Source organism: Panthera uncia, chromosome D1 (genome assembly GCF_023721935.1).
Source record: "Panthera uncia isolate 11264 chromosome D1, Puncia_PCG_1.0, whole genome shotgun sequence".
In the NCBI taxonomy this organism is placed as follows: Eukaryota; Metazoa; Chordata; class Mammalia; order Carnivora; family Felidae; genus Panthera; species Panthera uncia.
Window position 1 is genome coordinate 63,474,295 of NC_064808.1, and position 18,048 is coordinate 63,492,342.

The 18,048-nt window shown below is 36.4% G+C and overlaps 1 protein-coding gene across 1 annotated transcript in view; it reads left to right on the plus strand.

The window, feature by feature from the left end:
• The window catches only part of ANKRD42 (ankyrin repeat domain 42), a 76,741-nt gene that overhangs the window by 29,844 nt on the left and 28,849 nt on the right, over window positions 1–18,048 (plus strand). The window contains exons 8-11 of the mRNA XM_049640605.1: window positions 5,579–5,779; window positions 9,831–9,956; window positions 14,021–14,126; window positions 17,597–17,772. Of these exons, the coding sequence (XP_049496562.1) occupies window positions 5,579–5,779; window positions 9,831–9,956; window positions 14,021–14,126; window positions 17,597–17,772 (609 nt within the window). The remainder of the gene's footprint in view (window positions 1–5,578; window positions 5,780–9,830; window positions 9,957–14,020; window positions 14,127–17,596; window positions 17,773–18,048) is intronic.

The window sequence follows — 18,048 nt, forward strand, 5'->3', positions numbered from 1 at the left end:
ATTGAGTATGATGTCAGCTGTAGGTTTGTCTATATGGCTTTTACTATGTTGAGGTATGTTCCCTCTACCCACTTTGTTTAGAATTTTTATCATGAATGGATGTTGTATTTTGTCAAATGCTTTTTTTGGATCTAATGAGATTACCATATGGTTTTTATCTTTCCTCCTGTTAATGTGTTGTATCACACTGATGGATTTTTGAATATTGAACCATCTTTGCTCCCTGGACTAAGTCCCATTTTATTGTGGTGAATGATCTTTTCAGTGAATTATTGAATTCAGTTTCTAATATTTTATTGAGAATTTTTGTATCTATGTTTATCAGAGATATGGGCCTGTAGGCATTATCATCATTATTGTCGTCATCTTTTTGTAGTATCTTTGTCTGGTTTTAGTATCAGGATAATGCTGGCCTTGAAGAACAAATTTGGAAGTTTTTCTTCCTCTCTGAATTTTTGGAATATTTTGAAAAGAATAGGTGTTAACTTTTCCTTAAATGTTTGGTAGAATTTATTTGTAAATCCATCAGATCCTTGATGTGTTTGTTGAGAGGCTTTTTTTTTTTTTTAAATGTTTATTCATTTTTGAGAGACAAAGAGCATAAGTGGGGGAGGGGCAGAGAGAGAGAAGGAGACACAAAATCTAAAACAGGCTCTAGGCTATGAGTTGTCAGCACAGAGCCCAATGCAGGTCTCGAACTCATGAACTGTGAGATCATGACCTGAGCTGAAGTCAGATGCTTAACCAACTGAGCCACCCAGGCTCCCCTGTTGAGAGTTTTTTTTATTACCAATTCTTTTTTCTTTTTTTTTTTTTTAACTAGTAAACAGTGTGTTTAGTTTTTAAATTTCTTCCTGTTTAAGTTTTGGAAGATTTTATGTTTCTAGGAATTTATCCTTCATTTTTAGGTTGTCCAGTTTGTTGGTATATGATCTTTCATAGTCTCTTATATTTCTTGGTATTTCTGTGGTGTCAGTTGTTATTTCTCCTGTTTTATTTCTGATTTTAATTTATTGGAGTTCTATTTTTTTCTTGATAACTCTGGCTAAAGATTTATCAATTTTGTTTTGTTTATTCAAAGAACCAGCCCTTGTTTTCATTAATCTTTTCTTTTAATATTATTGTTGTTTTTGTTATTGTTTAGTCTCTGTTTCATTCATTTCCTCTTTGATCTGTATTATTTCCTTCCTTCTGCAATCTTTGGTATTCTTTTTTCTTTTTCTAGTTCCTTTAGGTGTAAGGTTAGATTGTTTATTTGAGATTTTTCTTGTTTTTTGAGGTAGGTCTGTATCACTATAAACTTACTCTTAGAACTGCTTTTGCTGCATCCCAAAGATTTTTGATCAATATGCTTCTATTCTCTTTTGCCTTCATGTATACTTTGATTTCCTCTTTGATTTCTTCATTGACCTGTTGGTTGGTGAGTAGTAGGTTGTTTAGCCTCCACATGTTGTGTTTTTTTCTGTTTTTTTTTTCTCTTGTGCTTGATTTCTAGTTTTATATTATTGTAATTGGAAAAAATGCTTGATATGATTTCAGTGTTCTTAAATTTATTAAGATTTGGCCTAACATGATCTGTCCCGGAGAATATTCCATATGCACTTGAAATGAATGAGTATTTTTCTGTTTTGGGGTGGAATATTCTGTATGTATCTGTTAAGTCCATATGGTCTAATCTGTTATTCAAAGCCACTATTTCCTTAGTGATTTTCATCCTGGATGATCTATCCATTGATGTAAGTGGAGTTTTAAAGGCCCTTACTATTATTGTATTACTATCATTTTCTCCCTTTATGTCTGTTCATATTTGCTTTATGTATTTAGGTGCTCCAGTGTTGGATGCATAGTTATTTACAGTTGTTAAATTCTCGTTGCACAGATCTTTTATCATTATGTAATGTCATTATTTGTTTGTTGTTACAGTCTTTGTTTTAAAATCATTTTGTCTGATATAAGGATTTTTACTTCAGCTTTTCTTTCTTCTGCTTCCATTTGTTTGTGAAATATCTTTTTTCATCCCTTCCTTTCAGTCTGCATGTGTCTTTAGGTCTGAAATGAGTTTCTTGTAGGCATCATATAGATGGATTGTTCTTTCTTTTCTTTTTTTTTTTTTTAAGTTTATTTATTTTGAGAGAGAGTGAGAGTGGGGGGAGGGACAGAGAAAGCGGAGAGAGACACAATTCCAAGCAGGCTCTGTGCTGACAGCTTGGATGTGGGGCTCAATCTCAGGGAACCATGAGATCATGACCTGAGCTGAAATCAAGAGTCAGGACATTTAATTGAGCCACCCAGGTGCCTGGATGGGTCTTGTTTTTTTTAATTCATACAGTCACACTGTATATTTTGATTGGAGTATTTAATAGTTTATTTACATTTAAAATAATTATTGATTGGTATTACAGAACATCATTTCATATGTTCAATGGCCATTTTTTAATGTTTGCTGTCCTTTTTTAATTTTAAAAATATATTTATTTTAAGTATATTTTAAGTGTATAAGTATATTTTAAGTATGTAAGTATATTTTAAGTATATTTTAAAAATATATTTATTTTAAGTAATCTGTACACCCAACCTTGGGCTTGAACTCACAACCCCGAAATCAAGAGCTGCATGCTTTTCTGACTGAGTCAGCCAGGCACCCCTCATTATTTTCTTTTGTGCAGTAGCAGTTCAAATGTTTTGACTTTTTTTTTTTTTGAGTTTTCTCTGTGTTTAAAAATGGGTTTTTATATGGGTTCTTTATATAATAGATACAAGCTCTCTGTTATGTGTTGCAAATATCTTTTATTTAAATATCTTTTCCATTCTGTCTTGCCTTTTCATTCTTTTAAGATATCTTTTGATGAATAGAAGTTTTCACTCTAATGTAGTCAAGTTTAATAAGCTCTTCCTTTATGGTTATTCCTTTCTGAATCTTGTTAAAAAAAAAGTCTTTCTCTACGCTTTGGTCATGAAAACATTCTTTTATATTCTAGAAATTTTATTATTTCACTTTCACATGTAGATCACCAGCCCACCTGGAACTGACTTTTCTGTAATACAAGGTAGGGGGTAATTTCATTTTTAGTTGGTTCTTTATTAAATGTCCCTGATCATTTGTTAAAGCCTTTTTGCCTGCTCATTAAAAAATTCCAACTTTTATTTCTTGAAGCATATAAAAACATTTATGACTATATATAGTATATTTTTTAATAGTATAATATAGAGATTAGGAATGTGGCTTTAGTATACACTGCTTGTGTTCAAATCTCTATCCTAGATTGTTATTTGTTTTTGTTTTAAGTTTTTAAAATGTTTATTTATTTTGGGGGGGGAGGGGCAGAGACAGAGGGAGACACAGAATATGAAGCAGGCTCTGGGATCTGAGCTGTCAGCACAGAGCCCAGTGCAGGGCTCCAACTCATGGACCGCAAGATCATGACCTGAGCCAAAGTCAGATGCTTAACTGACTGAGCCACCCAGGCTCCTCTCTGTCTTAAATTATTAATCCAGCATTTATTTCCTGAGCATCTACTATGTGTCAGTCCATCTTGTGTGTTGGGGATATCACAGCAAACAGAACAGGCAAAAGTCTGCCTTCATGTGATGCTGGTCAGAGGGAGACAGGCAATAATCACAAGAATATAAATTATATTAAGTAGGGATATGTGTATGGATAATCAGAGAAGAGAGTAAAGAGGATGAAGTTTAAAAAAGCGTGGTCAGGGAAGCCTTCACTGAGGGGGTGATAATTGGATAAACACCTGACAGAGTTGAGGTAGCAGGTCTTGTGACTACCGTGGGGAAAGAATATTACAGGAAGAGGTGATAGCAAATATAAAGCTCCTGAGGCAGGAGTGTTCCTAGTGTATTTGAGTAACAGCAAGTAGTAACAGTGAGTCAATGTGGTTGGAACAGAAATCAGAGAGTGAGTAATAGATGATGAGGTCAGAGAGGTAACAGGAGCCATTGAAAAATTTTGAGCACTGCAGTGACATGATCTGAATACATTTAAGAGCATCATTTTGGCTATTTTGTTTATAATAGATTGCATTGTGGGTGTGGGGATGGCAAGGGGAGAAATAGACCACTTGTGAGACTGATAGAATAATTTAATGCTGCTCTTTGGTTGGAGCAGTGTAGAGGCAGCAAAGATTGTGAGAAGTAACTGGGGTCTGTGTATTTTGTAAAGATAGAACCAATAAGATTTGCTGATTGATTAGACATAGAGAGTGACAGAAAGAGGAGTCAAGGATGGCTCCGGGATCTTGGGCATGAACTACATGGAAAAAAGACAGTTCCTATTAAGTGAGATGGGGAAAACTATGTAAGGAAAATGTGTGCAAGAGGGATGAGGAGTTGAGTTTTTGATGTGTTAAGTTAGAAATGCCTGTAAGACATGTATGTGTATATATGATGAGTAAGCTGTTAGAGGATTCTCAAATTTTAGGGGGAGTTTTTTGGTGTTTTTCCTGGAAGGTTCAGCTGAGAAAGTGTAGATGGCATGTGCCGGCAACTTCTCTTTTGGATGTTGTTACATCTTGTTTCTCCTGCATTACACTGGTCATTTCGGTGCTGCCTTACTTCTCCAGTGGTAAGATTTGTGTATTGATTGGGCTGCTGCCCAAATACTCCCTTCTCCAGAGATGTAAAGGTGCTCTTGTTCTTCGTAGTCACTGCCCTAAGCTTGTAATCCCCCAGAACCATTCTTATTTTTTGTGGATTTTGGGTTGTGGGTCCCCTTTAGCCTGCTTCAGTATATTTTCTTTCAGGGATTCCTTAACATTTTTTTGTCTGTTCTTGGAGTTCTTGTTTGTTTTTCTAGACCTTTTTGGCTTCAGAAAATCTCTTTTCTATTGTTTTCAAGGATTTAGAGTAGAAATGGTGAGGCAGTATGTGTGCTTTGTCTGCAGTTTTGATCCAGTCTTCCTGTTTTTAATAAAAAGAATAAACGTCTATGGAAAAGTGACAAAATACATAGTGATAAAAATAACATTCATATTTGCATATGACTATTTTTTTTAATGTTTGTTTATTTTTGAGTGTGCAAGCAGGGGAGGGGCAAGAAAAGGGGGGCAGAGGATCCAAAGTGGGCTGTGCACTGATAGCAGCAATCACAAACCGTGAGATCATGACCTGAGTCAAAGTCACACGCTCAACGGACTGAGCCACCAGGTGCCCCCATAGTGACTATTTTGGTTTATTTCTTCCGTTTTTTCCAAAACATTAAAATAAATATATCTATCATCTGTCTTACCTAGCAAGTATTTTCTCATGTAATTATAAGCTGCATAATTGGGATTTCTCTTTTCAAGAAAATGTTCTGGGGCTTGCTCTTTGGTATCTCTCATCTGGCCTCTGCACTCTCACAGTAAGTGTAACTCCACTTAGTCTGTTGCTTTAGCACGACTAGAAGGCTGACTAAGGACTTGTGGGCTTGCAGAGAAGGTGTTACCATTGCTTACAGTATGTCCCTGTTACATGGGGAAGGGACAGTCATCTTCTGGTGAGGATTAGAGCCAATATTGTTCTTTGTTTCTTCAAATTATCTTATTGTCAATTTAAAAATTAAATTCTTTTTCTCTCTCACCTACAGTTCACTTAGCAGCCATGGAAGGCCACCTTCACTGTTTTAAATTCCTACTCAGTAGAATGAACAGCACCACACAGGCTCTAAAAGCCTTCAATGATAATGGAGAAAATGTACTGGATTTGGCCCAGAGGTTCTTTAAACAGAACATTTTGCAGTTTATCCAAGGGGCTGAGTATGAACAAAGTGATTCAAAAGATCAGGAAAGTAAGTAATAAACCTGGAGTGTGGTAGCATTTAATAAGTAGAGTAAGTGGAAAAAGAAAATAAGTTATAAGGAAAATGTTGTATTTAAATATGTTACTTATAATTGTCCACCCATTCATTCAATTTGTCTTCTGTATTATAAAATATTTTAGGCAGAAATATATAGAGATTAATGTGATGAACATTCTTTATGCCACTAATTTAAGGATAAAATGTTATACATATAGTTAAAGTTTCTTGGTTCTGTCTCCTTCATATCATTCTTTTTCTTCCTTCTCAGAGGTAAATATTGTTTTCAATTTATAATTCCATTCTATAGGTTTTAATTTTAATTTTTTTTAATTAAGTTTATTTTGAGAGAGAGCACAAATTGGGGAGGGGCAGAGAGAGAGGGAGAGAGAGAGACAGACAGACAGAATCCCAAGCAGACTCCATGCTGCCAGTGCAGAGTCTGACACAGGACTTGAACTCATAAAACCACAATATCATGACCTGAGCTGAAACCAAGAGTCGTATGCTTAACTGACTAAGCCACCCAGTGTCCCTACATGTTTTATATTTAATGTATATGTACTTACAAAAATATGCACTACTGTGTGTTTTTGGAGTAAGAGACTAACCTGTTCTAACAAAGAAATCATAAAATTCAGTAGCTTAAGGATTTATATGACAGCCCAGATTGGAGAGTGAATCTATACTGTGCAGTCATTCAAAACTGGCTTTCTTTCCAACTAGCTCTCTCTGGTTGTAGCTAATTCAGTAGGAGGTGGGGAGGAGCAAGACTGTAAGGTTAGGACCAGAGATTTTCAAGGTCTAATTTGTATCCATCACTTTTGCTAACAATTCCATTGGCAAAAGTTTAGCCACGTGGGCGTACTAGCCGTGAGGAAGCCTGGAGAATTCAGTATTTAGCTGAGAAGACTTACTCAGCTACAACTCCCTTAATATTGAAGGAAGGGGATTTTAGTGGATGACTAGTAGTCTTTGAGACTTCTCTTAAAATCTTAAGGAAATGGCATAAAACAGTATTCATTCTTCTATTCCTTGCTTTTTTCCAGAAAATACTATGTTTTGGGGTTTTTATTAAGCTGATAGATATACCTATTCTTTTTAAGTGTTTGTGTAGTATTGTATTTTATGAAAACCATTATTTATCCATTTTCCAATTTGACATTTAGATTGTTTTTCACTATTATAGTAATGTGGTTGGGAATATTCTTGTATGTGTCTCCTTATATACACATACAAGAGATTCTGTGGAGAAGTGCTTTACTACCTTTTTAACACAGAGCCCACATAGAAAATATTTTTATGGCACATTGGGATTGTTGGATGAGGCTGCTGGTGGAACTGCCTGTCTTCTCTGAAGACTGAGAGTTAAGAGCCCTGTTTGGGTAAATAGGTGTGATATTCTACTTTAGGGTTTGCTTGGTGGGATATGCCCTTCGTCAGTATAAACAGGCATTGCTACATTCTTCATCAGGTGCTCGTAGAAGTTTGCACTCTAATCAGCAACGTTTGATGGGAATTTAGAGAAATGATATTCGTTATTGTCAGACTTTAAAATGTTTGCCAGCTGATTGGATATGAAAAGGTTTAATTTGTATTTTGATTTGCATTTTCTTGATTACGAATGAGGTTGAACATCCTTCTGTAAGTTATTGGTTCTTCTAGTTTTTTTCTTCTATGAATTGCCTGCCTATACTTTTCTCCCTTTTTAAAAACTGTATTCTTTGCCCTTTTCTAAATAATTTGAGTTCTTTTTTTTTTTTTTAACGTTTTATTTATTTTTGAGACAGAGAGAGACAGAGCATGAACGGGGGAGGGGCAGAGAGAGAGGGAGACACAGAATCGGAAGCAGGCTCCAGGCTCTGAGCCATCAGCCCAGAGCCCGACGCGGGGCTCGAACTCACGGACCGCGAGATCGTGACCTGAGCTGAAGTCGGACGCTTAACCAACTGAGCCACCCAGGCGCCCCATTGAGTTCTTTATATAGTCTAGATTCTAATCCTTTATTAATTTTATCAGATATAGATATTTTCTCTCACACTGTGGCTTGTTTTTTCACTTTGATGAGGATATCCTTTATTTATTTATTTACTTATTTAATTTATTATTTATTATTTATTTATTTTTAAGGGGATATCCTTTTTTTTATTAAACTTTTTTAAAAATATTTATTTATTTTTGAGAGAGAGACAGAGTGTGAGCAGGGCAGGAGCAGAGAGAGAGGGAAACACACAATCTGAGGCAGGCTCCAGGCCCGGAGCTGTCAGCACAGAGCCCGACGTGGGGCTTGAACTCACGAACTGTGAGATCATGACCTGAGCCGAAGTTGGACTCTCAACCGACTGAGCCACCCAGGCGCCCCCTCCTTTTTTTAAAAATGAACTTTATTTCAGTATGATTTACATGTAATAAACTGTACTCATTTAGTGTGCTGTTAGGTGAGTTTGGATGTATACACTCATGAAACCATCACAATCAAGATGGAAAACATTTCCACCACCTCTGAAGGTTTTTTTTTTTATAATACCCCCTTATATTTCACCCTTCCTTTCACCCTGGCCCACTTACTTGCTTTCTGTCAGTATAAATTAGTTTGAATTTTCTGTTTTTTTTTTTTTTTTAATGTTTTATTTTTGAGAGAGAGAGAGAATGCAAGCTAGGGGAGGGAGAGAGAGAGAGAAGGAGACAGAGGATCCAAAGCAGGCTCTGTGCTGAGAGCAGACGGCCTGACGCCAGACTCGAACTCATGAACTGTGAGATCATGACCTGAGCCAAAGTCAGATGTTTAACCTACTGAGCGACCCACATGTCCCAAGTTTGAATTTTCTAGTAGAATCATTTTAAGATTCATCCCTGTTATGTATATTAATAGTTCATTCCTTTTTATTGTTCAACAGTATTCAACTGTATGGATGTAGGCCCCATACAACCTCTTATTTGCTTTATGTCATTATAGATTAGTTTGAATTTTCTAATGGAACCATTTTGAGAATCATTCCTCTAATGTATATTAATAGTTCATTCTTTTTTATTGCTCAATGGTATTCTATTGTATAGATGTACTATATTTGATCTATCTGTTTGGCAATACTACAGCTTGATTACTCTAGCTTTATATAGTAAGATTTAGAATCAGGTAGTGTAAGTCTCTAACTTTTTCTTTTAAAAATATTCTTTGGTTGGGGTGCCTGGGTGGCTCAGTCAGTTAAGCATATGACTTCAGCTCAGGTCATGATCTGTTTGTGAGTTCAAACCCCGTGTTGGGCTGTGTGCTGACAGCTCAGATTCTGGAGCCTGCTTTGGATTCTGTGTCTCCCTCTCTCTCTGCCCCTCTATGGCTCATATTCTATCTCTGTGTCTCTCTCCAAAGTAAATAAACATTAAATTTTTTTTTTTAAATATTCTTTGGCTATTCTGTTTCCTTTTCAGATTTAAAAATGAGAATAGGGACACCTGGGTGACATAGTTGGTTAAGCATCCAACTCTTGATTTTGGCTCAGGTCCTGATCTTGGAGTTGTTATCAGTAAAAACATGTTATCAGGTATTTAATGTGTAGTTAGGAGCTAGGTCAGCCCCTTTTACACAGGCATGTGTATATGTGTATGTGTTTGTATACATACTTATGTATACTTTATCTGCTTCCACTTTATTTTGCTTTCTTCACTTCCTTGCAAACAGAGAGTGAGTGTTCTGTGCAAATGTAGGACTTTAGACCAAAAATGTCTTTATGTGAAGGGTTGAAAATGACCGTCGTGTGTTTTGTGGTGGCCTGAGGGAAGAATGGAATATAGTTAAGCATAGTTCTGGTACAATATTACTTGGCATGTTTGAGGTCCTGAGGGGTGGAAGGGCTACACAATTAATAATAATCTTACTTTATGATTGTCCTTTTTATTACTTGTTATTGCATCAATCAAACTAATTCCAATATAACATTATCATAATTGAGTTAATATTGAAATCTGAAATGTGTGACTGCTTGAGTCAAGAAAAATAGAATGAACTCATGTGTTTACTGAAATACTGAATTTCTATTCATAGCCTTAGCATTTCCAGGTCATATGGCTGCCTTTAAGGGTGATTTAGAAACACTTAAGAAATTAATAGAAGATGGAGTAATAAATATTAATGAACGTGATAATAATGGATCAACTCCTATGCATAAAGGTGAGTTATTCCTGGTTTTGTTTTCAGTTCTGACATAATTACCTTTGAATTATTTACCATTTAAAATAATTATACTTCAGAAACATGTGAAAATGTAAAACTTTTCCTGATACCCTAGGACATTTAAGTCTTCCTTATATGGTACACAGAGAGCTTAATTTTCAATTGAAGTGTGATATTCCTTTTATGATGTCAGAAATTGTCACATTTAGGGTAATTCCAATAGAAATTCTCTTGTGATACTGACATGTTTAGATATGAAATTGACTGCTAGAGAAATTTCTTAGGACTGACATTTTCTTTGGGTTAAAAATGGTCTATTAATTCATGCTAAGGCATGAAAAAGGTATACCAGAACTTGAGAAAAAGGTGTAGCAAATTTTTATTCTTTCTTAGACTCTGAAAAAATGTTTTTACTTCCATAGAAATATCAATGAATGTTTGATTTGAACATATCTTCAAGATGTCTACCACTTTTCTCTGCATTCTCTCCTTCTTTGTATGTGAAATTCTAACATGTTAACTAGCTTTTTGGTTTTTTAATCAGACTGTCAAATTGTCAGTCCTTATTGGGAGTAGGTACTCTAGGATTTATTCTTGCCAATCTTCATTGTATTTATAAAATCGAAAACCAAATCTTTACCCCATCTGAAATTTCCATTTCGCCTCATTTGTAATTTATAAGTTCCTGCAGAATCTAATGGCAGGTAATTCTTGTAAAAGTGTTAAAGGGCCTGCCAAGTAGCTCAGTCAGTGGAGCATGCAACTCTTGATCTTGGGGTTGTGAGTTGTAGCCCCATTTTGGGTATAGAGATTTCTTAAAAAGCCCTTAAAAAATGTTAGAGTAAAAGACAGTAAGTAGTCTAGTTAATGCAGTCATGTGTTTTTTAATTTTTTAAAAAGTTATTTATTTTTGAGAGAGACAGTATGAGTGGGGGTGGGTGTGGGGCAGGGCAGAGAGAGAGGGAGACACAGAGTTCCAAGCAGGCTCCACACTGTCAGCACAGAGCCCGATGCGGGGCCCAAACTCACGAACTGTGAGATCATGAGGTGAGTTGAAACCAAGAGTCGGGTGCTTAACCAACGGAGCCACCCTGACACCCCTGCAGTCATGTGTTTGGATTAGGTTTTTATTTTTATAAATAACTTCTGCTGGTCCTAATCACAGACTATGTTCCTGTCGGTTAGGTTCTTAGTTTAATTATTAAAGTTGGTTTAATTCATAAGGAATCTCCAGTATAGAATCTAAGTACCATGTGTACCAGTAGTTTTGGAAGAGAGAGCTTAGGTGGCATAAGAAGAAGGGGAATGCAGAGATTTCCCCTACACACAAAGGGGTTTCCACTTTGACAAACACTCTACCCTAGACTTGGAAAATCTCACTCCTTTGTCTCTACTGGCTGTCTAGGGGTTTAACTCTTCACCATGGGATTTGCGAATGGGGAGGAGACTTAAAATGTGCTCTATATATGGATAGTTTAAAATGTGGTGCCCTGGAGCAAAGCCCTCATTTCATATCCTAGATATAAGCACTTCTTATTACTAATATTATGATATGTGGAGTATCATTTAGACACTGTAGCAAAAGATAGGCTTGCTCATGATGCTTAATATGCATCTTTCCAGGAACAATTAAGTTTCATTGAAGGCTAGTTTTCAGCCTTTCTCAGTCACTTCTTCACCACTGGAACTAAGATGGAAATGAGAGATCTGGAAGAAGGTTCTAAAGGGACTGATGTATAACGATAGGGTGTTTGGGATGCAACCATTGTGAGATGGGAGGGTGAAAACTGAGGAGGAACCAGTAGTGTTTGCTCTTCACCCCTTCTCTTGTCAGTCTATCCACTGAGGACACCTAGGGCCAGGAGTGGATCAGGTGGTGTGGTAGAGGGGTGAGAGGTGGCTATAATGGGGAGAAGGAGCATTTTGTGTACATTTGCCTTTCCTGGCAAACATCTGTATGTTTAGTTTATAGCCAAATTAATCAAATAAAAGTTGATGTCTCCTTATGATTTAATTCACCTTTCCCACATTTTATCAATCTTTCTGCTTCTTTTCCTTTATTTTATATATTGATTCAGTAAATAAGCTGCTGTGTTTATTATTGAGGCTTTCTTCTTAATCATTTAATGATTTTTAAATTCACCATGACTGCTCCTTCCTTTCATTTGCTAAGCCATAAGTATTGCAAATAATTTCTCAAAAATTTCTAGCCACTGCATATTTTATCTGTTCTCTTATAAAACATGGATTAAATTCTTAAACATATCCTAACCAGTATACAATAAGGATCTTGGGTAAAAATCCTCTTATTGTAATTCATTTTAGAGAAATACTTTTGCCTCCCTTTCCCTTTTTTGTAAACAGTATTTGTGTAATAACATGGAAATGTTTGGTTAAGCTCATTCTGTCTTCTAAAACTGTTATCCATGATACATAAATACTATTTTGTAAATCTTAAAGACAGAATATGTTGCCATCTTTGTCTAAAGTGGGGTTATTTCTAAAGGTCTGGGAAATCTTGTAGTATTCTTTGTTAACTGGTTTTGAGTTTGCTGTAGGAGACAGGGAGAAGGCCCAGGCTTTTCAGGGGCCAACTCTGAGTTTGATAGACGGCTCTGAGTGAAGAAGAGAATGGTGGAAGAATTCGTACAGTAGTGATGGGTTACTCTGTCACTGTTTCTGACTTTCTGTCCTCTTTTCTCTGTTGCCAGTATTGGAGGTGGATTCACTTTTTGGGACACCAAAGATATACCAGAAGTTCCTACTCTTTGATTTATTTTACACAGGCATTTATATTTAGCACCAACCATATGCTTGCACTGTGTAGACTCTATGAGATCCAGACCTTCCTGTTAAGGAGCCACATACTTACAATATGAACAACTAGAGATTTGTAGAAGTTAGGATGTAATAAATGGCAGAAAGGATTTGGTTGTTAAAATACAGGCAATAAGAATTCAAGAGTAGGAACTGAGGAAAGAAGAATTTGGTAAAGGTGAAATTATTAAAGGAGAGTTCATGGGAATTCAGAAATAATATATTTATATGATATTTAACAGGATGCAAAACTGTCATCACATTTAATCCTTGTAATTTTATGAAGCAGCAGTGTACCCTCCTTATAAATATGAAATCATCTTTGTAAAAGATAAGGAAATTGGGGTCCAGAGGAATCAGTTTTCTTGATTGAGGTTGTACAGCTAGCTGGTAAGAGCAAAGCTGACATTTTATTAATATTGTCATTCATTTATTCACTCATCAACTTTACAGACTTTATTGAGAGTCTTTATGTGCCAGCCACTTGCTAAGTTCTGTCCTGTCCTCCAGTCTCATTGTTTAGTAGACCTAAAATCAGGTCTTTTAAGTTTATTAAGTTTTTTCCCCCAGTTTCCCAGAGTCTTGAGATGAATCTAGAAGGATGGATAGAGGTTAGATGAGCACTGGTTGAGTGCTGGGTACTAGGTGAGAAGACATGTAAACAGAGCTATGGAGGTGGAAATTAGTATTGAGTGCATGTGTTAACAAGATTCTGAAAAAGGTGGTAAATGGTTCTGATAATCAGTGAGGGGACTGCAAATTTTGAGTTTTGAGAGTCACTAGAGTAACCTCTTTACATAAGATGATGCAAGATATCTGAAGTCCTTGTGGGTCCTTGTGGCTGGATTGTGCTCACGTTCTGGTGAGATACAGGATTAGTCAGGACCTATAAATAGCAGCAGGCAAACACTGGATAAGGATTGGGAACACCTAGATTATAGTTTCAAATCCATTCCTTGCTAGCTGTGTGATGTTAAATAAATAACCTCGTTGAACTTCAGCTTTTATATATGTAGGGAAAGTCCTCTGTATAGAGACTAGCACAGTAGATATTTGATAGAATATTTGTCTAATGAGTATGTAAATTAACAGAGAAAGTAACATCTGCCCAACTTACTTTTGTTGGTTATTATAAGGATCAGTATTTGTGAAAATACTCTGTAATGGGATTGTCCGAGATTTTCAGATAATTGTTACTACTAACTTTTTTTGTCTGTATTTTCCGTTTTGTATTTTTGAAACAGCTGCTGGGCAAGGCCACATAGAGTGTTTGCAGTGGATAATTAAAATGGGAGCAGACAGTAATATTACAAACAAAGCAGGGGAGAAACCCAGCGATGTGGCTAAGAGGTATCCTTATTTGCTTTACTACTTTCTTCTGTTTTTTAACTTTTGTATATACTCTCTTATATTCAGAAAACTCTGAGGATTTAATGGAATTTTAGGACTCTGTCAAATACTGATGGAATGACAATTTTCAAGCTGAATTGACATTGGATGAGACCTCAACTCTTCTCTCTAAAGTGATGATTTTCAATTGGGAGATAATATTGTCCCCTTTCCTGGGGGAGGGAGGGGATTTGGAAATGTGTGGAGGAGTGAGTGTCACAATGATTGGAGACCAACACTGATATATAGTGAGGTCAGGTCCAGGAATGCTAAACATTCTACAGTGCTTAAAACAGTGGTACACAATGGAGAGTTGTGTCCCACAAATGCTCGTACTGTGTGAAATAGTGTGTGATAAAAAGGAATAATCAATTTGGAGCCACATAGGTTTTGAAACAAATTTTGATGTTTATGTTTGAATTAAATATAACACCTAATATTGAACACCCCCTCACTCAGGTCAGGTCCTCAAGGAAAATTCAGTCAATCCATTTGTTCATTTGGTTGTTTTTCATTCAATTTCCTGTATATATAGTGTGTCCCTAGTGCTATGGTTAGTGTTAGGATTACAAAGATGAAAAAACACAGTCCTTCCCCTCAAGTTTGCAATCTTGTGAAGAGACAATGTACATAATAATAATTATTAATTATAATCATTATAACATATGTGTAAGATACAGTAAGAACTTAGGAGAAAAAGTACCCAGATCTTCCTATTTGAAAGTTGTGGGAGAGAAATGTTAACACAGATGATGGTAAGAGTTATGAAGGAACCTGAAGGGAGATGGAATTTATATAGAGGTCAGGGAAAAAGCTTTTTTTGGAGGAAGCAATGTTTATGCTGGTGCTTTAAGAAGGCAGAATTGTAAGATAGTACCTTGTGTGTTTGAGGAGCTGTATGTGGTTCAGAACTGCTTGAATCTAAGGTAGAAATGTGGGCTAAAAGTTGCAAATGAGGTTTGACAGGATGCCAGAACGTAATCATTCACTGAATTGCTCTGCAATTTTTGTGAGTTCATGTTCTTTAAAATTTTGAGGGATTTCTTTGAAGTCCCGGAGCATGGTTTTGCGGTTCCACATACCTAGGATCATAATCAACTCAGGCCCACTTTATTTTTATTTTGGAAGATGGCTTTTCCAAGATATAATTGGCATGTGACAAAGTATGCATATTTGTATAGTACCAACTGATGAATTCTGATAAATGTATGTACCCGTGAAACCATTAGCACCATCAAGAGAGTGAATATATCCATCATCCTCAAAAGTCTCTTTGTGCTCCCTTTGTATCTCTCTCCTTCCACTGCTTTCTGCTTCCCCTTCCCCTAGCAGATGCGGATCTGCTTTCTGTCACTGTAGTTTAGTTTGCATTTCCTAGAGTACAGTACAAACTCTTATAAATCTGGCGTCTTTCTCTCTGCATCATTATTTTGAGATTCTTTTATGTGTATTGGTAGTTCATTTCTTTCTTATTGCTGAGTAATACTCCATTAGATATAGAATTCCATGTTATTCTAATAGTTCTATAATCCAGTAGCCAATCGATGGATATCTTGATTATATCCATTTGTTGGTTATTATGCATAAAGCTGCTTTAAACATTCACATACAGGGTTTTGTGTGAACATAAGTTTTTAGCTCACTTGGGTAAATACTTGGGAGTAGGATTGCTGGGTCATGTGCGAAGTTTGTGAGTATGTTTAATTTTATAAGAAGCTGCGAAAGTGCCTTCAAAAGTGATCATACCAATTTGCATTCTCACTAGCAGTGAGTTTCTTTTGTTTTCTTTTTCTTGCAAGCATTTGATACTGTTTATTCACCAGAGGAAAATGTACAAATGGCAAATATGCATTTAAAAAATGCTCAAAATCATTTACATTAGGAGAATGCAAATTAAAACCACAATGAGATTCCACTGTATACCTATTAGAATTTTGTAATTCATGCACCAAAATTTTAGGTGTATGTGTACTATTATAGAAATAACCTTGAATAAATTGTAAAAAAAAAAAAAAAAAAAGTAGGGTGGGGGTGGTTCCTGGGTGGCTCGGTGGGTTAAGCATCTGACTCTTGATTTCAGCACAGGTCATGATCTCACAGTTTGTGAGTTTGAGCTCCACACTGACAGTGCAGAGCCTGCTTGGGATATTCTCTCTCTCTCTCTCTCTCTCCCTCCCTCCCTCTCTCTCTCTCTCTCTCTCTCTCTTTCCCTCTCTCTCTCTTTCCCTCTCTCTCTCTGTCTCCCTCAACCCCTCCTCTTTCCCAACTTACATGCATGCATGCACGCTCTCTCTCAAAATAAACTTAAAAAAAAAAAAAAACAAATACACTTGAATCTGGCATAAAGCAAGTACTCAGTAAATGATAGCTGTTAAGTTGCAACCTAGTGGTAGGGATAATGAATTCTGTTAACCTTACAACTTCCTAAAATATTTGTTAATATTTGCAGTACCTGGTGAAAGGGGAGGACAAATGTGTGCATATGGTTATGTAAGTATGTGGAAAAAAATAGGATTTGAGATTTTGTATTTAATGAGTAGTTCTCCATGTGATAAGAAGAAACATTAAGCACTTCAATTAGCATGACTGAGAAAAATATGCAGATTACATGGCAGTCATGTCAACTCCAAAACCTAGGGTATATTACTGGAAGCTTCATGGAGATGTGGGCAAGCTCAAAGAAAATAGAAAACATGGATAGAAAAAGTCACTGTTTTTCCATTAAATTTCAAAACCATGCCAAGTATTTAGGGTTGAGGAAGGATGAAAATTAAGGGGGTAGATATATAGTTACCCTAAAACTGGAAACAGAACTAGTTCTGCAATCTAAATTAGGCCATCAAAAAAGGTAGTAAATATAGGTAAGAAATAAGGTGGTTCTGGGCTTTCTATACAGTTGACCAGCTGTGTCTAGGGCACACCACATATTGTCTTGATATTGGGTCTCTTCTCCCATTTGGATTTTTGTCAATACAAATTATGAAATAGCCTGTAATAGGACTGTTTGTCCTTAGTGTCCAGTAACTCTTTGAGCTGGATGTATGTCAAATTGTCACTGACCTTCAGGTACAGTTGTGTTTTTTTGTATTTTTTTTTAATGTTTGTTTATTTTTGAGAGACAGAGACAGAGCACGAGCGGGGGAGGGGCAGAAAGAGAGGGAGACACAGAATCTAAAGCAGGCTCCAGGCTCTGAGTTGTCAGCCCAGAGCCTGATGCAGGGCTTGAACTCATGAATCATGAGATCATGACCTGAACTGAAGTTGGATGCTTAACTGACAGAGCCACCCAGGCACCCCCAGGTACAGTTTTGCTCCTTTACTGGTAGATGGGTTGGTGGCATAATGTACAGAGTGTAATCTGCTAAATTAAGTTCAAACTGTCATTTCAGTTTGAAGAAGATTGTGTATTAATTTCTGATTCTTTCCCACAGGTTTGCCCATTTAGCGGCTGTAAAGCTATTAGAGGGGCTACAAAAATATGACTTGGATGATGAGAATGAAATTGATGAAAATGATACAAAGTTTTTCTTAAGACATGGTGTTGAGGGAAGCACTGATGCCAAGGATGATCTATGTCTCAGTGAGTTGGATAAGACAAATGCCAGAAGTAAGTGTGCCAACTCTATGTTGATTTATTGTTTAAGAAATACCATAGCCAGTTTTTACCACAAATCTGGAAATTATTCTAATTAACCATCTGCAAACAAAAATACTTTAATATTTTTGGGGGGAAGCCAGACTAGTACAAATGTTTGTGCTATGGGTTTGTGAACACATAGAGTGTAAGAGGGGTGCCTAGGTGGCTAAGTTGGTTAAGCATCTGAATCTTGGTTTTGACTTAGGTCATGATCTCACAGTTTGTGGCTCTGTCTGCACTAACAGC